The 21,718-nt window shown below is 40.4% G+C and overlaps 1 protein-coding gene across 14 annotated transcripts in view; it reads right to left on the bottom strand.

The window, feature by feature from the left end:
• RBMS3 (RNA binding motif single stranded interacting protein 3) overlaps positions 1 to 21,718 on the bottom strand; it is a 1,032,337-nt gene that overhangs the window by 752,287 nt on the left and 258,332 nt on the right. For 11 of the 14 annotated variants that reach the window (XM_043885918.1, XM_043885923.1, XM_043885925.1 and 8 more), the window contains exon 1: positions 16,231 to 16,959. The exons of the other annotated variants lie outside the window; for them this stretch is intronic. In XM_043885918.1, coding sequence (XP_043741853.1) covers positions 16,231 to 16,305 — 75 coding nt within the window. In that variant the 5' untranslated portion in view covers positions 16,306 to 16,959. Of the gene's footprint in view, positions 1 to 16,230; positions 16,960 to 21,718 lie in introns of those variants that run through there. 14 annotated transcript variants of the gene reach the window in all.

The raw sequence follows: 21,718 nt of genomic DNA, 5'->3' as shown, positions 1-21,718 counted from the left end.
GCTTGTGTTTTGAGCATGCAGATGCAGGTGAGAGAAGCTATTACAGTTGGGAGAAGATGAACAAATAAGCACAACTTAGTTCAGAAATGTTATGTGTGAGCAAGTTTGAGGATATTTGAAAACTCAGTGTAAACTGGAGAAACTAAGAAACCTTAATTCCTTCATTCCACAGTGAAGAGTCTAGAAAATTATCTGGTTCAAACCCAACACCACACCCAGAAGCCAGCGCAGGCCTCGCTCAAAGTGTTTCTAAACACGAGCTACGGCTCTCAGAAAGCAGGGGCTGGTTCTCTATAAGCTGGCTGGAAGAAAATAGCACCCCTCCCTCCTCTAATTTAGTTACTTTGGGAGACAAAAAGCATCCAGGGAATGTAAATGGGGAAAGTGCAAGTATTGTGAAATACAGCAATGTAAAAACCAGGCAATTTCTGAATAGATTCATCTCAGACTGTGCAGTGAGTTTTCTATGAAGCGCCGAAAAATATCTGCATTGCTTTCCAAAACAAAACCACAATAAAAAAAAATTCATGGAAGAAGTATGAGAAATACTGAAAGCAAATCTCTCTACATAATTTCAGTCCAACTGATGGCAGAGATGGAGACCGGGGAAACATAATGGATGTACAGAGAAATGTTTCAAAGAAATGCATTGATCTGAATTCTCATAAGGATTTGTGGTCCATTATAATCATGGATCAAGTCAATTTCAGGCCTCTCAGTCCCCCTCTTCTTACCATTATCACTAATAACAATCTCTTGGAGTTAATGGTTCTTATTTATATTTTATCATCTTCATAATATGTTAATATATTGGCATTCTTCGCAGAACCCCAAAACATATTACTACTAGTCTAATACTAACTGTCAAGACATTTCTTATCAAATAACTAAAATATTCTCGAGATGAGAAGAGATGGCAGGAAACAGAAATATAAAAAGGTGAGGGAATCCCAGGGAAATGGTTTAAAGTAAGTCCTAGAATCAAAGACTTAGACCTCCCAGGCCACTCAGGGTCCTTTCACCTAACCGAAGTGCTGTTTTCATTTCTGATTATTAGATTCCTTTTCCAGACTTGGTTAAAATGTTTCTACCTGCATTAAATATATAAGAAGTATGGTATACTGTTGATTTTTAAGCATGGATAAAAAATGGTCAGTATTCTAGTTGTAGAAAGAGCAAATGCTCAATTTGCCTTCCTGTGCTGAACTAAGTTCTCCATCTCTTCTCATACACAAAGTAAGAGAAAAAACTTCACTTTTGCAGGTCTGTCTTTAGGAAACTCCCTGAGTTTCCCAAGAAGCATGTGGAATTTGGCCATCAAACTTTGTAGGATGTAATTAAATTCTAAGAAATAAAAATCCATGAAAGAGAATTGTAATTAGAAATGCATGTCCTTGATCTACCTTTTTTATAGGAAGAGCAAACAGTTGAAGCTTTGTGATCTACTGTCTTCCAGACAGATTTGTTGGTAAATATGTCTCTATCAACCCAGCAGAGATATTCTGCAGGTAAACTTTTGTTTTATGTTTTTTTATATCCACATTTTAACTTTAATTAAAACTGATATTGGCAATGAAAAACAGGACAAGTACACGGGAAGAAAAGAAATACAATCAGATTTCACCAAGGTTCATTAGAGTTTTCCAGAGTCAGCTTCGCCAGCTCAATTAAAAAACCATAATATTTCCCCTTATGGTCAAGTAACACCAAATCCATCCAGTAGATGAAGGCTATCAAAAAATACAATCTTTCAGTATTCCCAAGATCATGACATAAAAAGGAAAATCCTGATGTTCAAACCCTTGGGGATAAAAATATCTGCTCAAGTACCAAAATGCTTCAGTGGGATTCTAACCACTTAGGAAGATTTGGGCTTCTTACCTGCTGTTGCTCTTTCAACTTGGAATATGAGTGGCAGACAGATGAGATCAATCTGGAAACAGAAGAGTGACCTCACGGGATGGACAAGAAGCAATGAGATGGTAGCCCTGCCGACCTCAAGCTCTGCTGGGATCCCCACGAGAGTGCCACCAAAAAATGAGACATTTCTGCTTCTGCCAACTGACAGAGGTTCCCTTTCAGCTGAAATATCAGTCAGAAGGTTCACCTTCTCACCAAAAGCAGTAGACTTTAATAAACCTTCTTAGCCCAACACAAAAGGGAGGGTCAATCCCACGGGATGCAGACTCTTTAGGTTAAGAATCTAAGTGCTGATTTCAATCTTTGTATAATAAGGCATTTTTCCAGAGTTTAAAAGGAAGCAACCCTGCTCAGAAGATCAATGATTTAATTTTCAGCATTTGACATGAATATCTTGTACATATATTATAGCATTATTCAGAATGGAAAAACAGGGGCAAAAAAATTCATGCTCATCGATGGGCAACACTTGCGTAAAACGTGATATAAACATGCTAGAAACTGCCCTGACCAAAATAAAAAGACAAGCTTAGTGCCCTGTGGAGAATGCACATATGCTTATCATTGAAAAGGGAGTAAAATAACCTGCTCAGTCTGATCTCAGACACTGTAGATCTGATAGTATGTTTGTATGAGCATAAAGAAAGCTATAGAAGAACACATATGACCTTGTAATTACCATACATTATTTCTGAGATCTCATCACAGAATGATGTGGTATGCAGAAGAAGATTGTTAATATTTTCATTATTTTTCTTGAGTTGTTTCACTAGATAAGATGAGGCAGGATTATTTTGCAATAGAAAAATTTAACAAATGTGGTGGAAATTACATATATAGAAACTACTGTTTCAACAAATGATAATAAGAACCTTGACGTAAAAAAAGAACAAGAGAGGGAAAAAAAAAACCCTGCCAAACAAACATAAGAGACTCAGCACAACTTGGAAAAATCAAGAGGCATCCAAACCAAAAACGCAGTTTGTTCTCGCAGCCACAACTGGGCCATTGTCTCCATAGATTCCTCAATGAGGAAGGCTTTGAAGTTGATCTCAGAATCCCATCTTATATCATCTATCCTTAGACATATTTTTATACGTGTTTAGTTAATTGTAAATGGAAACTAGGGCTTTCTTTTCCCCAAAATAGGAATTTTGTCATTCTTACTTGATCTCTGAAACTGTCTTTTCAAAATGTTAATTAAAATAAGAATGTTCCTGTGGATACTTACATGGTATGGGGGGATAACAGATGACTATTACAGTCAAGATCATCTGTCTCATTTTGTTTTGTTTTGGCCACACTGGGTGGCATGCAGGATCTTAGTTTCCTGACCAGGAATCGAACCCAGGCCCCCTGAGATGAGAGTATGGAGTATTAACCACTGGACCACCAGGGAAGTCCTCATTTGTCTTGAATAAGAAAAAAAATAGACCAAAAGATGGGCCTAGTACTCAACCCATCTCCTAGCTGCATCTGCTGAGTTCACCTCCTGATACATCCAACTCTCCACCAACCCAAGGAAGGAAGCCACATATATGAGTGGATATTCTTGGCAGGTGTTCAAGAATGGCCTCTCCAGTTCCCTCAAACCACCACCACTGCCATTTACTCCTGACCTCCTTGCTTTTACTCATCCCAAATTTCCAAATACTGGCTAGGCTACTTACCCTGTCTTTGAAATGCACATCTGCCCTTCCAAGTTGGCACGTGTTCTGATGTTCTTGCCAGCGTCTTGGGAAGCAACACTGCAGCAGCCTTTCCCTTCCCTTCTCTTCTCTTCTCATCTTTTCTACTAGTTTCTGATTCAGCTCACCTGCTAGCTATCACAGTAGGTTCATTAGATAGGTATACAACCTATCTCTAGCCAACAGTCCAGGGTCCACAAGTTTCAGGGGGAAAAGGTGGAGTAGGGTACATCAATTGATGTAAGTATTGAATAAAAAGAGGTTCTTTAGTAAGACTGACTTCTGGTACACAAAATGCCTTTTGACATAAAGCACTGCAGAGGTGAAAGCAACATTCAGCATCTCTGGTTTTGAATATTACTTCCTTCAGCAACAGAGGACTGCATGAGACACATTGAATGATGTGGATTAACGCATATTAAAATCCTTCTGTCATCCACTCGGCCTGCACCAGGCACTCTGCCGATTCTGTGGGGGCATTCATAGATGAAGACCCTGTGGTCCTAGTCCTCAGGGGGTTCACAGAATAACCCTGACACAAAGCTGATCCTGATGAGCAAAGGTACATTTGAAAGCCAGAAATAAATTTGCAACCAAGCAAGAAAACAAAGTCAAAATCCAATCCAACTCTACCTTGGAAACAAACAGAAAAAAACAAACAACAACAACAACAAAACCAGAAAGCAATAATGAAAATGATAAGAGGGAACCGAGAGGAAAGAGAACCAAAAGAAACAAACAAGTTTCGGAGTTAACGGCAGGGAGCCAGGAAGGCAAACCCACAGCAGTGAAGCTGAGAAGGGGAAAGGGCTGAGAGGGAAAGTAAAGAGCAAGGGCGCTGGAAGCTGTGACACAGAAAGAAAAGGGGTAGTTTCCCAGGGAGGAGGGTCTGGGGAAGGCAGGGAGATGGAGAGAACGCAGTGTCAACATGAGGTCACTGCAGGCAGACATCCTAAATGGAGTAAGGGTGGAGAAATCAGTACAAGGGACTTGGCAGAAGAGACAGACCATGAATAATAATAGCAGTACCAGCCAATCTTTCTTGGACCTCTACTGATCTAAACCTCAATGACCATGTTGAAGTCTAGACACTCTTTCAAAAGGACCTACCCTGTAACCTACAAACGTGCTGATAGCCAGGACACTGAAACATCACTGCCTCCTGTCTTCAATCCGATGGCCCCATGGGTCCCGGGGCACATCGTCACCCTCAAACAGCAGGCCATGCGGCTAGCACTTTGCATTGGATGCTTCTCATGCCAACACAGTTGTGCCGGTTTTATCACTTATGCTGTTGGGTTACTCCACTCAAAGCCAGATCACTTCTACACAGAACAACATAACTTCACTCATGGTTATATTTTTGAGCAGATAAAAAAAATTTATGTGAATGGTTTATATACAGACATTCCAAAATACATGCACAAATTTTTTTCCAAAATACTTCTAAAAACACCCTTGTATCCAGTCCAAAGCATCAATAAGGCTTTTATCCAGGGCATCCGTGGGCATGAGTGATGAGTAAATCAGAACAAGAAAAGCGGGTGCTGCATGTTACCAAGTGCATGTGTATGCGCCGGCAGAACAAGGCACTAAGCTGTCCTCAGAAGCACTGATTTTTCACTTTTTCACAAGACACCAAAAATCTCAGCTATATGACTCCCCCAAGTCTAATTCTATTAATATAGTCATATTACAGTGTTTTTCTCCCCCAAGGATGGTTCTTCGATTCCTAAACTATCACTTCTTTGTCAAACAGCCCTTACCCTTTGCCTTTGGAAAGGAAAATAGTCAGATTCTAGAAATGTCCAAAAATAAATTAGAGCTTGGTAATTTCAGCCTTTTATTTTCTATTTCTTCTTCTGTTTTACCTTTCTTGGTGCCTCTCATAAATCACTTGTAAAATTAAAATCATGAAACTGACGTTTTTTTCTACCATACCGTTGACAACCTCATCAGTACAAGCTCTGAGGATCATTAGAATTTCCACGATATAACCAATAATTATGAAATAACTGGGGGGGGGGATTAGAGTCAATCTGTCAATGATATTTCTAAAAAATTCTATCACAAATAATGGAGAACAAAGAATTTATATCTATCTTGCATAATATATTTTCAATGTATCTTATTATTAGATCAGATGAATATACCACATTTTTGAAAGAAAGTGAAGACTGTTAGTCATCCATATTTTGATGAGACTCATCTCTCTCTGCCATCCACTGGTAGCAAAAAAAAATTTACTAGACCTGAAAAGAACAGGTATATATCTCCCTATTTTCCCCTCCATATTTCTCAGTGACCATCTAGCCTCAGAGAAAAGCAGAACCACTGTAGCAATTCTTAGACCTTCCAGAAATATGTGTGTGTCTTATGTTTGTGAGAGAGAAATCTAAGCTTATTTGTTGAATCTGCTGATGAAATTTGGTGAGATTCTGGCTAGAATGCCAGGAAAGAAAACTGAATGATTCAGTGGAGAATCAAAACATTGGGTGATTATGAGAATTCGTCCTTCAAGATTGTGGAGGGGAGGGAGTTTTCAGGTGTGAGCATATGCAGGGGGCTGAAGAGCCAGAGACAACTCCTTCTTGACTGAGGTGAGGGGAGAAGGCCATGCTCTGGGCCTGTTTTATTGTTGTTGTTGTTTTTGCATTACTGAAAACAGTAAAAATCAGAATAAAATTGAAGGGAGTATCACATGTGGCTTAGGGCTAGAGAAGCAGTGTCTTCAGGATGCCCCCACTTGTAAGGGTCATGGGGCTTCTGACTGGGGCATGCAACTGTGCAGGCATGTCTGCTTTCAGAGGCACATAGATGCTGTAGGGCTGACAGGGGCCTCCGGAAGCAAACTAAAAAGAAGTCATTCAGGGTGAATGACCATGGACTTGGGGAACAGGAGGAGGTGGCCGTTTCCATGCATGTAAAGATCCCATGATCCTGTTTAGAGACAGAAGAAAGATTATGGTTATTTAGAAAGATTATGCCATAAAATAACTATTGTGCCAGGGACCTGCCTCCTGCTTGGACCCTCAGCTGGGAGCCCATGGAAATACCTGTACCAGTCAAGCTGGCTTTCTTTCCAATTGATAAACAATTCCACCAACTACATAATGAAAAAACTCTGTGACCTAGCACCCAGATCTGGAACACTCAATTGCTGTCACTGCCAAGGGTCAATGCAATGTGTCTGCTTGTGACATATTTTAGCCAAAGAATGTTAATGACATTTTCCAATAGACTGTGTTGTTTAAACACATGTCCCTCCCCAGAAATTTGGGATTACTAAAATACAGAGATACCTTGAATGTCAAAAGGTCACAGTAGGCAGAGATATGGCCAGCTTTTCAGATTCTCTGAACACTTTAAGGACCTACAAAAACACTGGCAAGATGAGAAAAATATCTTGCCTCCAAACAAAAATGAAAACTCTAAAACCAGAATCAGCAAACAATTGTTTCTACAAAGCATAATACACTGTCAACTTTATTCATTGTTCTATTTAGTAGAGGCCAAAATAATCTTTCTTTGCACCTCAAGAAAATCTATCTGTAGATTAGATTTTTCCATTTTGTAAGAACACCTGCATATGCAAGATGATAAGTGCACATAAATTCACAAGCACACATAAACTAATTTTCCCATACCCAGAGAGTTTCAGCAGCAAAACTACAAAAACTCTTTCAATATTTTATTGCAAAAAATCTAATTTGATGTGGAATGTGAGTACATTTTAATATGTTTAATATATCTGTTGAGAAGTGGGGGCTTCCTAATGTGTTCAGAGAATATGAAGATTTTAGAATGATCCTTCACTTCTCTCATTCTTAGAGGATATCTCTAAACTTGGAAAAAAAATTCTTCCCTGTTCATGGATAAACAACAAGGTTCTACTGTATAGCACAGGGAACTATATTTAATATCCTGTGATAAACCATAATGGAAAATACTGTGAAAAAGAATATTTATGTATAACTGAACCACTTTGCTATACAGTTGAGAGTAACACAAACGTGTAATCAAATACATTTCAATAAAATTGTTTAAAAGCATCAAAATTCTTCCCTGTTCACTGACCTCTCCCTTTGCACTTTTTCCTTATCTTTTTCTAACTTATCAACAAAGTTGAACAGAGAAATTTTCCCTTTCTGGCCAGAAAGGGAAATTTTCCTATTGCTAACACAAGCCCAATTGTCTCCTAACAGATGAATGATAGAGTTTAGATTCAATGGTTAACTTTTTGGAATAAATTGAGAAAAGGACATCAGAAATTTATTCTTTTCAGATTTCCCTCTCTACCTAGATTACAACTCAGCATCCTTATTTCTGAAGGCACAGTCTTGACTGGTGTGCCTGACAAGAGACCCAGGGGCTCAAAGCCAAGACCAAGGCTAACCCAGGAGCTGCCATAGCCCTTCAAGGGACTAGCACCAAGCTAAAAAAAAGAAAAGTATTTTTCTCATATCTCAAGAAGAAATTCAACATCACGGATATGTCATAGGTTTTCCTTGTATGATATCCTTGAAAATGGTCTCCAATTTTCCTCTAAGCTTTGTGCACACTGCTTCAAATACTTCATCTACTCAAATCTATTTGGGACTATTTGCTTGGGAGGAAAAAAAATGAAATTACAAAATAAAGAAGAAGAAAAAAGAAGTATATTTGCTTGAATTTTGAGTTATCTTATTTCTAAGTGATATTCAGGGTGCCACCATCCAATCTCTGTGAATATGTTTCAAAAGGGGCAACTGAAGCGTATACGGACATCAGTAATAGCCTCAGATATGACTTGCCTACATAAAAAATGCTTTTAAGAAATCTTAAATAGTTCCAGAAAGCCAGATAGTTAGCATTCTGTTTTCCATTTTCCTTCTCACTAAATTGTCATCCATCAGAAATATGACTAAGATAAAAAGACAGCAGTCCCCAGATAAAAATAGGAAGAAAAATCTCCCAAATCCTCATTAAATTCTGTATGTGATCCATACTCAGCTTGAAAACTACCAATTAAAGATGAGACAATGAAAAGGTCCCCTGCATCTGGTAATACATGCCAATGTCTTAACCCTACAGTATAATGATGGGAAAGCACAATCTAGAACAAGTTAAAAATCACTTGCCCAAAACAATTACCACCAATATTTCAAATATCATAAGATTCCATTTTCTTCTGTTTTACTTTCCACACAACAGGGAAGAACATTATCAAAGTTGCCTTGACTGTGTATGTAGTCTAGCTTAATTTTGGTGTTTCTTAGTCATTCATAAGGGCTACCCTGGTAGCTCAGCTGATAAAGAATCTGCCTGCAATGCAGGAGACCCCGGTTCAATTTCTGGGTCAGGAAGATCCCCTGAAGAAGGGATAGGCTACTCACTCCAGTATTCTTGCCTGGAGAACCCCCATGGACAGAGGAGCGTGGCGGGCTACAGTCCAGGGGGTCTCAAGGAGTCGGAAAGGACTGAGCGACTAAGCATAGCACAGTCATTCATAAAAACAAAATTCAAGGTTCCATTTACTTTCATTAATTCAGCTCACAGGGACTTGGGGAGGACTCAGAAGGGTACCCAGTGAGAAGAGGAAAAGAGAATGTTTTTGTTTATGTGTCCTGGAGAAGTTATGATTTTTCTCCTATGATACCATGCACTCTGATTACTAAATCATTTTCCCCTCATGCTTTAAAGTCTACTATTCAGAAATTCAGGGACTGGCAAACTCTAGTCAAAATAGTGTTTCATCTATCGATTGTTATTTCCACATGTACAGGGGCTCCTAGATTCATTCATGAAACTAGGGCTGTCAGGATTTTAATGAGATCAACTGATGTAGCCAAACATGCATAACCATTCAGCTCTTATGATACCTGGAGAGAGCAAGTCTTTGGATATGGCCTAATTTTATGCACTCAAGGAAGAAAACTTGAACCACAACAAAGCCAACAATGGTGATTGAACAGTGCCTGTAGCCTGGCCCCACCCCTGGGAACTGCTCTCCACCCACTCCTGGGTGACGGTGACAGGGGTGTTTCTCTGGGCTCTGGATTTAGATGTGGTGAAGGATGAGGGTAATTACATGTGCCAAGGCTCCAGAGTTGACAAAGCAGCAGCTGATCTGCTCTGTAGAAAGCACCGAGGATCTGAACAAAAATCAGTGGCACAAATCCGAGGTCATCTGCTAAACGCCCCTAACACATCGAAGCAGTCTCATCTGTCTCCAAGCAAGAGTCACAGACACTAATCCTAGAAGGGATCGCAGGGAACTTGTCCCCGAAACCAACTCACTGACACACAAATCAGAGAATCCCCCAAAGAAAAGCAGGAGGAATGTCTTAAAATTCATTCTCCGTTCTCTGGAATTGGAGGTACACTAAAGGTTGATGTTCTGAAAAGCAAAAGTGCATTCAGTTATGATTCCACGTGCTATGTATTTCCTGATCAATAAATCCACACACAAAAGAACTGTTAGGTGAACGAATTCTCTGCCAATACCACCTTGAAAAAGAAAACTTAAAAACCAAAACAAACAGAATTCAACTTATCTCGGTCCACCCCTCTTTTTGACTTTTCAAAACTGCTTTTGAATGTTTGACATATGAAAATCAACAGCCAATTCTATAGGCTTTTTTGAGGCCCTGAAAATGATCACTTAACGTAGTAATCTTTTATTAGTATTGGTAATCCTGTAGCTTGATAATCTCTAGAAGACTAGAGATTAAAGTTTCCATGAACAAACATTCTTTCAAAAACTTTGTAGTTAAAGCCTCTTTACTGTAACATATCTGCTAAAGAAATAGAAGCAAAAGTTGTGTCTCCTTGTGTGACTATGTAATTTTTGACACCAACAACAAAAGATTAATATTCATGCCTTAACCTCAATTTTTCAAACATCTTAGAAAAGAATCACACTGCCACCTATATTGTTCTTTGTTGAGGATCCTTGCTATCACTCTTTAGTTTAGGGATAAATGGCTTGCAGGTTTTCTTACAATAGTTCCATAGATTAAAAGTAGAAAAAATAAAAGAAGAAGAAGAAGAAAAGTATTTATTATTTCAAAACAGAAGGAAAGCTTCTTCACTTTTGCTTTTTGAATGTGTGCTTCACGGGAATAACTTTTATCTTCCATTTGCATTGCTTTCAGATCCATTCAGTAACTATGCATTTTGCGATGAAATGACATTCCATATTTAAAGTTGGTATTTTATGTCAGTTTCCATTTTCAAAGAGCATATTTTTAATCACATCCAAAATAGTTCAGCATTTTTCCCACTGCTGCCAAAAATAGCAGCACGTACCCTCCACACACGTATCATAACTCATATCCTCCACAACACACTTATCACAACACACGAGTGCGTTTCTGCTCTTGTCTCCCCTCAGCCCCATCTGTACTCTTGCTGTGAACAGCTATAGCATAAAAATGTCTCTTTTCACATGCTTTTGATATTACACTATTTAATCACATACAGCTGTGGCTTATGAGACTGTTACAAAACACAATTTTAATGTAGTACTCGAAGCCAATTTTGGATAAACATCAACCATTTACTCTGAATAAGAAGTCCAACACTCCAAAGATTTTTCTTTTAAAGGAAAAGCCTGGTTTTCTTAGAATCTGGCATGGGCATCATTGTGACTGAGCCCTCTCTCTGCCAAAGAGACTGATAATGTCAGAAAGGATTGTGTAAATCATATTAGTACAAAACCAAAGCTTTTCAGAATTCCTGGAGCCAGAGAGACCTGAAATGATGTGTATCGTCCCTTCTCTTTGGCCTCTTCCTCACACAGCCTCTACCTCCAACGCTCAACTACATTTTATTACTTCATGGAAATATTTTTGAGTTGAAATTCTGTTTTTTCTTTTTTCCAAATTGAGAGAAAGTGAAAGGAAAATGTGTTGGAAAGATACTGTTCAAAGAAATATACATGGTGTTTCTCTTAAGTTTGGGATTAATCTGGAAAAGAAAAAAACATCAACTTTCTTACCTTTCTACCCCTTTTAGTAGGCACTAGACTTAGTGTTGTGAAAATGGTGACTACATTAGAGAAAAGAACTTCAACAATAACAAAGATTTGTAAAAGTAAGAGAAAAAAAAAACTGAAAAGGGAGGGTAGCTTCTTATTACGTTTCTCTCATTTAAAACCAGTTACAATAGTATACACTCTTTTTAAATCAATTACAATAGTATACATTCTAACACGAAACACGATGGATCATCATTTCACACTATCGTATCACCCTCCTACAGTGAAAGAAATTTTTGGAGTTATTCCTAAAAATTCTTTCGCTGGAAGATTTTTAGAAAACCAGTTTTGTACATTTCAGCCTCTCAAAGGAAAACAGTACTTGGGAGTTTTCAAGGCTGAAATGTACAAAACTGGTTGGTAACTGGCAAGTTACCAACTCCAACTATCAATGCAAATCTGGGACAGGAAGTACGAAGGAAATTCTAAACTCCTTCCCTCCCTCTGCAAGATTTTCTGTGTTTTCATGTGCAAGGAATGTGTGAAGAAGGGTTGTTTTGTTTTGCTTTTGCAGGATCTGTACGTTCACATGGGTAAGAGTATCTTGGCCCCACAGGAGCCTCCCTCTTTCTCTGCCGACCCCCTGAGCCTTCTGTTTTCAAGGGTCTGCTCTTTTCATGGCACCACGGGGCTCCAGCTAGACTTTCAGAGCTGGGCAGCTGTCCAGCTGCAGATGGCTGGAAATTCAGCTTGAGGTCAGTGTGCTGGTGGAGAACGGCTCCTCCACCTGACCCCGACTTCACACCAGGCTCTGAGCAGAATCTGAGACCCACCAGTTAGGAAGCCCTTGTCAAGGTACTGCAGTCTGAACCCCTTTCTTCAAGGTCTTCTCAGGAAGCAGATGGCCAAAGGCAGGGGGCAGACTGATGAGAAACTGCACTAAACTGGGAGAAACGTAGTGATTCGGTGTAAGTGTGGAAAAGGAAGAAAAGACAAAAACTTTCTGTGTGTGCCTGAGTGAATTTTAAAGTTTCACGATGACTAAAGTTTTCCAAATATCACATATGAGAGAAATATTTATGTCTCAACTACAAAATATCAATTGACCAGGTCGTGACCATGTTTTAACTCTTTTTAGTTTGCCCCATTCAACTTGTTCTTCCAAGAAACCCCCTCCCACAAAGTACCTCAAATTCAGACTGAAATTCACCCTGGACCATAACAGAAGAGCAACAGGTTGGCTATTGGAAATAGGGTGTAACAAAATCCTTGAGAAATATTACAAGACAACTTAATCACATATCGTTACGTATCACTCAGCTAAGAAACAATTTTTTTGGTCTCTTTTCTCTATAACTTAATTATTCTGGGTGGTCTTCCGATAGCAAATTTGGCTTCCTGAAACTTTTTTTTTTGGAAATCCAGTTATGGAAAAAAAAAAAAAAAGAAATCCAGTTATGACTCTTATTTAACTATAGTGACCTGTCACCAAGATTTCTTCATTACTTCTAAATAAAAGTAATGTTCTTTTTAGAAGTTGCTTCTTTGGGTAGGAAAAAAAAACTGGTCAAAAAGAAAATTGACAAGTGACAACTTTAAGTGTAGGTCTGGGAGAGTAAGTTATAGCTACAAGTCAGCCATGGGTTTTCCTTTTATTTGATTGACTCATGTTTTTCTAATGTAACATTTCAAGCATCTGGAAATTTATTCAAAGAAAGAAAAGCATAAATATCTTCTTTCTTTCTTTTTCTCTAAGCAACAAAGTGAAGAGATTGACTCTAATGTAATGGGTAAGAAGTGGAACAGAATAGGCAGGGAAGTATCACAAGTTTTTTCTACAACTTTAAGTGCATTTGAGCAAATGGAAGACAAATGCATTTATTTCAAAATCCATTTTCATTTTCTTTTATCATAAGAGAATAGTAGCTGCATCTGACATACATATTTAGGTAGAAAACGAAGGCTCAGTATTTTGGCATTTTCTAAATGAATACAATAATAAACATTTAAGTTCTGCAAAATCCCATGAAGATTTTCCACCCAAAACTAATGTCAGCAAATGGCTTTTGTGCCTGAGTTAAAAGCACCTGCATTTAGAGAATAGTTTAAGGCATGGTGTCACCATAATATGATTTTTGTTGTCAACCATAGAATTCTAATTTTCTCAAGCATAAATGTTCTTTATGTATCAGCGTGATTTTAAATAGCAATGATTTTAAAATTATATTCTACCTACAAGCTAAGGCAGGAAGGACAGTGGATTTTATGGAATTCCACCTACGTTTACCAAATAAATCTAAGATGCATGCAATTCCTTCAGAATTACTATAGATTATATTTTGGGACATACGTGAAAAAGGAGCAAAAAGTGCTACTAAGATAACCCAATTATTTTCACACTATGCTGGAGCATGATGAGACTTTACTACACTGCGTTCACACTATCAGAAAGTTCCCGTATTTTACAATACTGTACATTGATCATCCCCCCCACCGGCCGAGTGCCCACGTTTCCATAGAGGGCATATTTTCATATCTTCAGCTTCCAGGAATGTCATTAACGCCTGTCATTTCAGAGCCTCCGTCATAATACTCGACAACTTCACAGCTCTGTCAGAATTTTACAATGTAATAATCAATATGAACCACCAAGATAGCCAGAGTAACTGATCTTACACACTCTACCACCCTGACCTGATTACCCAAATATCAGCTGAGGTCACCTAATGGATCTAACTTCTCTAAAAATGTTCCAGAAGTTGATGGCTTTGACTCGCTTGAAAGTAACAAGATCCAGATGCTCCCTGTCTACACAGCACTACACTGCAGAAGACCCCAAAACAGATTATTTTTTTAAACTCCCTCTCGATTTTTCTGGATCTCTTTTCCTCAACACCCCATGTTTCCTTTTTACCCCAAACATACATGCACACACATACGTACACACATACTTCCCCCCAGTGTAGCTATGTATCTTTATTATAAGGTGCCCGACATTATTTCTTGCTAGTAATAGGTTAAAAGAAATCTTAAGTCAAAAAGCCACCATTCCATTTATTCCATTCATTTTGATGCAAAGTTTCTTTTCTGAATAGACTTCATGGTAGAAAATAAGAACCAAAAAAGAAAGCATGAATTTTGAAACATTTGGAAAAATTTAGCCAAATGACTAAAAGGGATGGAATGTTGGATATTTTTCATGCAACCCTTGAGTGTGTTGTTTTTGTTTCTTTGGGGGATGAGAAATGACTATAAATTTCCCCTTTGTAACTTGTCCTTGCTTTGCCATTTCCTTAAGGAATCCCCCAAAGGGTTAAAACTCCAGCCGATGGAGCAGGAGGGCTGGTCTATTTATTTCAGCAGCAGCCCAAACTAAAGGCTCACAAAGGCAAAAAGCAGTCGACCTTGCAGGGGCAGGGCAAATTATAGAGCGACTGAGGAAGGAAGGGAAAAAAGAACAATCTTTAATATAATACTGAAAGTCTGCTGCCCGCTTTGGTTTACAAATCGGCATTGTTTGGTGAGAGAGAGTAAACGAGAGTTAACCACAGCATGATTACCAAACCCTAACCAGGGCACCCAGACCCAGTGACAGCTCAGATCACTCAGGCACGCCTTGTTCACTCCCTGCGTGTTTATTTATTATAAAGAGCCCAGTAGAGTACGGCTAATGCAATGCAAAATAATATCATGCATAAAGAAATACACTCCATGCATTCAAGGGGGAACAAGCAACCTCCCCACCCCTCCCCCAAAATCAAGTCCGATGTAATCGACAAATTGGAGCAGTGATTTCACACCTGAGAGTCTACCATGTCTGAACTGAAGGATAAAGTTCATGGTTGGCACGATCCACTGCTCAGTGACGTGGGCTTACCACTGGCCCCCTCATGATCGCTTGAGCACACACGGAAAGCCTAAACTATTTAACCAATTCATGTCTAATTATCATCACTTATTTCATCCCATTTCAAGCCCCAGGCCTTCTGATGGTAGCCAACACAGAAACACCAAGCTTCTAAAAGTAAAGAACATCTATGGTGAAGCTCCTAAATTTACTCTCTGGCATTCTGACCATCTTCAATATCAAATAAAATATTTGAGGCCATAGAAAAACCAAAAATGCGCCCAAACAAACTCTGAGACTTGAGTTAGCTGCTGTATACCTTCCCATGCCTGTCTTTCATTCTACACTTAGCGATTAAAAGTTTGAGTCCCCCCCCCCCCCAACCCCGGTATGTCCTATCCAGTGGGAAGAACCCTTTCAGAGCCACAAACAAAGAACAGCTCACCAGAAAAGCCCCTGAAATTGTATTGTCGTGCCCGATCATCACTATTATGATCTCCTTTTAACAACCCTGCCCATCTGCCGAGGGCTCGGCGAGTATCAGGAACATCGAGATGGCCAAACAACAACAAAGGAACTCAAGTGCAACTATTATCTCTCCTTAAAGAGGAAGCCCCGATTCTGGGCTTGCTTTCTTCTTACATCCTTCTCTGTTTCATTAACTCCATTGCTATGTTACTAATTTCAAAGAAGCAGGAAGAGCTGGTGGGAATAAGGGGAGGGGGGCGGTAAATCATAATTCACACGCCCGTCTGCTTCCCACCCCAAGTGCAGAAGGACACCCCACTGCTGCCAGGCTGTGGGGCACGCCATACCTTGGTTTGGAGGTAATGAGGGTAGTAGTAAGTGTACTGGGGGTACATTTGTGGCTGATCCAGGCGTTTGCCCATGTAGCTGGAGTCGCTATCTCCGAGGCAGGGAACTGGATGACAGGCTCTGTGCCCCAGGCCGAGCTTCCTCTGGAACCACTATTCCTGACAGTCCCGATGACTGATGAGGCTTCCGAGAGTCTTCCAGCACTCGCTAGTTCCAACACAGCAAGAATTTTAAAAAGAAACACACCAAAAAGAGAAAGAGGCGGGGATCCGTAGGAAAAAACCCCACACAGTTTCCCCAGATCACGCCTGGGGTCCACTTGGGAGGAGGCAGTTTGTTCTCTACCCGGCTGTCCGTAGTGATGTCAATTGCCAGCGTTTGTAAAGGAAAATAAAAAAAATCGAAGTCCTTTTAGCAGAACTCGGAAATCTTGCAGATCAGCTTCCTGTCTCCTGGGTGTCTCTTTCCCCACCTTAAAGAAAAAAAAAAAAAAAAAAAAAAAAAAAAAAAAAAAAAAAAAAAAGAAAAAAAGGGAGGGGGAGAAAAAGAAAGAACGAAAAAGAAAAGGGAAAAGAAAAAAAAAAAAAAAACCCTTGCACAGCTCAGTTGCCGCTGCGTCCCTCCCAGAGTGACATGGTGTTCGGGGCTCGTCCTGTCCTTTCATTCACGTCCCCTCCTTCCAGCCAGTGGGTGGGACCCGGACAGCCCCTCCAGGGAGCAGCGTACGCAGTCCACAAGGCTGCAGTCTTTCCTCCAAGAAAAAAAAAAAAAGGCTGCTTCAACCCCTGCTGCCAGCAAAGTTGCGATTCCCTCTGCTGGCTATCTCGAATAGCAAAGCGGTTTTTGTAGCAAAGCTGCTGCCGCTGCCGCTGAACCCAGGGAACTCAAATGTGGGCGGTGGATGATTCCTTATCCTTCCCTCCATCCACCCCACACAAGGGCACAAGAGCTGCCTTCTCCGCTCTGCCTGCCAAGTTTCAAGGTAAGCCACACTGCGAAACCAAACACGGCAGACCCTGGGAGGGACCGGAGGACGCAGGGAGGAAGGGAGAGAAGGGGGAAATCCAGGCAGACGGACTGAGCTCGCTGGTGAGAATGGAAAAAAGTGCGTCCCGGAGGCTTTCCAAACCTGTGAACACACTACAGCCAAATGAATCCGAGACCTGCTTTAGAAACTAACCTTTTACTTAGGTTATAGAGGACGGTAAGTACTGAGGAAATGTTGGAGTCTACTCCAGGACTGCTCTTCACAAGCCAGGCACCGTCAGATCACCATGGCCAACTTATCATAGCAGATACAGTCCTTCTGATCCTTACATCCATTTTCTAAAAATCAAAAGAGGCGTCCCTTTCAGTTTATGATTGTCTTGATAAATAAAAGCACTGTTCCTCTTACTGTGTATCTCTTTATGATTCACGGGTCCTTTGCTCACTTTCCTGATAACATCACACACACACATACACACACAGAGAAAAAAGAACGAAAATCATCATCATTTGGCAGAGTGTTTCTCCACCAATAGCAAGTAGTCTTCTGACATGTCTATCAGCTGCTACATTATAATACAAATTGTTTCAGAGAAAATATATTTCCTTAAAGGGTCCCTTTTCAAGGCAGGCAAGGCTAAAATTAGACATACCAGCTGTGTTTTGCTGAGGGCTCACGCATGCCCAGAGCGTGGGCAGACAGACCAGCGCTGAACTCCTCTCGACTTTGTCAAGCCCGCTCTCTTCTCCCCAGCCCAGAGTCGCCTTTTCAGAGAAAAGATTCCTGGTACCAATCCAGCTTCCTAGACAAGGAGATCAGAGGATGTGGTCCCACACGCAATCCGGGGTCCATCCACTCACAAGCCCTACCTCCCTGTGGGCAATGAGCTTCCCGCGGGGGTCTGGCTTCTGGGAGCCGTGTGAGTGCACACAGGGTCTTTGGAGGCAAAATCACAATCACGATGGTGTATATAGAAGTTTATGTTTGACTCTGGACAAGAACGACCATAGGAAGGAAGGAAGGGGAGAGGGTGGAGAGTATGGGTAAGAGCCCTGAAGCTTTTAGAAAGCATTGAGAAGCATTGAGAAAATTAAATCTCTGCCACTGTTTATACGTTCTTCTGGGCCTCACTTGTCCCGTCTAGAAAATGGAACTTCTTCCAACTCACCTGACTGCAGACAGGTGGAAGAGAAATTCTGTTGACAAATACTAAAGAGAAATTCCATTGATTTCAAATTCCTTTGCAGCATCTCACTGCTGAGACAATGGAGTCCTGACTTCTGGTATAGTTTTCAAATCACTTGAAAACCCAACATCTTCTCCAGATGCAAACAGGAGACCCTGCCCCCTGTTCGATGCCTGAGTGACACTGTCTGGCTTTCAGGACTGGGCTGGGCCCTCGGGGCCTTTGATCATCGCCTCTGCCGGGGAGTCTCCTAAGATCAAACTCCACCAGACCCTCTGGCCCCCTCTTTAGACACAGCATGGATAGCACCTGCCCAGTAGCTTTCTGTGAACCCTGGCTTCCCCACTGCACCTGGTATTTGCCCTAATTTAATGTTTATCCAATATTGCTGCCTATGAACTGCTGTTTTTGTTGTTTTTTTTTTTTTTTCCTGTGATGCTCGAAAAGCATCAGGGAAAGCAAGAAAGAAGAGGGGTCTCATCATTTTTGTTTACTGTCATCTTTTAAAAACTGGCATGGCATCTGGGACCAAATGGAGGTTCCATGTCTGAAGAATGAGTGCATGCATGCTAAGTCGCTTCAGTCATGTCCAACTCCTCCTGACCCTGTGGGCCATAGCCCACTAGGCTCCTCTGTCTGTGGCATTTCCCAGGCAGGAATACTGGAGCGGGTTGCCAGTCCTTCCTCCAGGGGATCGTCCCAACCCAGGGATTGAACCCCGGTCTCTAAGGCCTCCTCCATTGCCAGGCAGAGTCTTTACCACGAGTGCCACTGATAAGACATCTTAAACACGAGGAGCAACTCGAAGCCAAATCGTATCCATCTCGAAGAACACTTCTGGGTTCAGGGGAGGTCCTGCTACAGAGACAGAACGAGGCGCCTCATCCCTGCAGTGCCACTGCCCAGTTCATGCTCTGATCACGCGAATTCACCAAGACAAGCGTGTGAAGCACTGACATCACCGCAGCACTTACTGGATCTGCTCAACAGAGATGCAGTAAGCCTGCATCTAGGGAAGAGCGTCTTAAGCTGAGAAACCAGCAAGAACAGAAAGGCTGGCAGCGAGCATGTGTCTTTGGAATGTGCCGGAAATCGTGCAGGGGCTGAAAGGGAGCAAGTGAGGAGTGAAGACTAGGGAATGAGGCTGGGGCCAGATCTACAAGCCTTGGTGGAATTTGGTGGGGAAAGTTAAATATGACAGTTTACACTACAGCCGGGACTCTACCCAAATCTGCAGATTCTAAACCTCGCCATCTTCAACTTCAGAATGATAGCCTCCTAAATGACAGGCTGGGGCTCCTCCCATTGCAAGACCCATAAGACCAGGATTCTAGAGGACTTCTGCCAACATGGCCACTTTGGACAAAGGACAGCAGTATTCTTTCATTCATAATAAAATGCATAGATGCTCCTTAAAGGGAAAGGACTGTTGTCTTATTTATGAATAAAAGACCAAATAGATAAATCCTCTCAGTGCAGGCGATAACTCACTGATATGCAAAGTTCCCAGCACATGTCAATACTATGAGCAATTTCCACACAAATTGCCACTTTCCAAAATCTATTCTATTCCATCGGATTATTGGTATTTTCTGGGCATCAATTGTCATTAGCTTAAGAACATTCATTGAACATTTAAAGCTTTTCTTAAATAATGCAAGAACAGTTTAGCCCTTGGGAGATTGCTAAAATCTGTGTTGTGTTCATTTCTTTACTTTTATTTTCCTTCAGAGATCCCAGTAGCCATGGCAATTCGGGAGGCAAGATAGTCATGTCAGAAATAGTTTTTTATATCATGTCTGCTCTGTTGGAGCTGTAGCACTTTCCATTTAAATGATCAAGTTAAGGTAGGAGGTAACTAGTTTAAAGCACTCTCTAAATCAGAAGCCAGCTGTGTCCCATTTGCCAACTACCAAACAAATTTTGTACAAATCCAAAAGCAGCAAACTGCATCAAAGGGCATGGACTCTTATAGATGCACATGATTCACAGCACAGACTAGAGACACTCATTTAAGACAACCCCTTGGCTAAGAGAATTGAGAGGACGCTTCAGACACATGTCAGAGGCAGAGAGTGATGGTACTGAAATAAGGGTCAATCGGGTACAGACACAGACCCTTCTGGTTTACCCTTGACCTAGCCACTCAGTGAAGAACTAGGTCCTCTCTCTGGATGATTTATTTTTATAAATTACAAAGACTTAGTTAAAAATAAGAGAACAGTAGAAATATAAGGAAAAATCATAATCATACTATCTACAAAAGCAAGTATTCTGTTCTTCCATCTTTAAGAAAAGCATCCATGACCTTAAGTAAAGCCTAAACGAAAAACATTGTGGCATTTCCTGCTGTCTTTATTCAAGTCTGTGAAATACCTCTCCATCCCAGCAGCTCTCAAATGCATATGAAACATACAAGTTGTTTTTTTTTTTTAAAGACAAAACCCTCAATTGCAAATTCCAACATTAATATTACCGCTTTCCTCTCTCCCACTGAATCCTTACCAATGACTTAAGAAAATGCCTAAGACAAATTGGAAGAAAGAGACTACCAGTCAAGTGTGCGTGGTCCAAATTTAAAGTATAATTGCATATAAAAATATTGATGTGGATAAAGACAATTTTTATTGTCTTTGGAAGAAAGACAATTTCTTCCACAATTGGCCGTGGAAGAAAATTTCAAGACTCAAGACAAAACTATAATGGACTACAGTTCAAGATTAGATTAGAAAAGCAAGAACAATTTAAAACAATGAACAATACTAACTTCAACAAAGTTTTATTGAGCCTCTGTTCCAAGCCTAAGAAAACTGTACCAGTATAAATACAATCCATTGCCCTTGTCCTCAAGTAGATTTAACAAGTCAGTATCTATCAAACTTAAACCACTTAAAACAACCTTACTGTTTTGTCTCATAACTGGGTACCAGTTTGAAACAATACTTAATACAAATTTTTAAGCTGACTCACTTTTTTCTGAAATCCATATGAACTTTATGAGAATTCTAAGTGATTATATACATAACGTTTATGCTTATTTTGCTTCTATTGTCTTTTAAGAAAATGCACACTATGCACCAGCTTTCAACATATATTTTTCATATCATTCAATACTGTGTGGGCACGCCTGGATCTCCTTTACCACTAGGATTAGCAAGTCTCACATTTCTCCATCCCATTAAAAGTAGGAACAACCACAGGACTTGCTATGGACAATAAAATACGAAGCACAAGTGACGCTCATAAAAGCTGAACTGCTGTGGCTGATTCTGCAGCTGATTCTGACTCTTCAATGGGGCAAGCAAGTGCCGAT

The sequence above is a fragment of the Cervus elaphus genome, chromosome 24 (assembly GCF_910594005.1).
Source record: "Cervus elaphus chromosome 24, mCerEla1.1, whole genome shotgun sequence".
In the NCBI taxonomy this organism is placed as follows: domain Eukaryota; kingdom Metazoa; phylum Chordata; class Mammalia; order Artiodactyla; family Cervidae; genus Cervus; species Cervus elaphus.
This window is presented reverse-complemented; position numbering and strand designations above follow the sequence as displayed.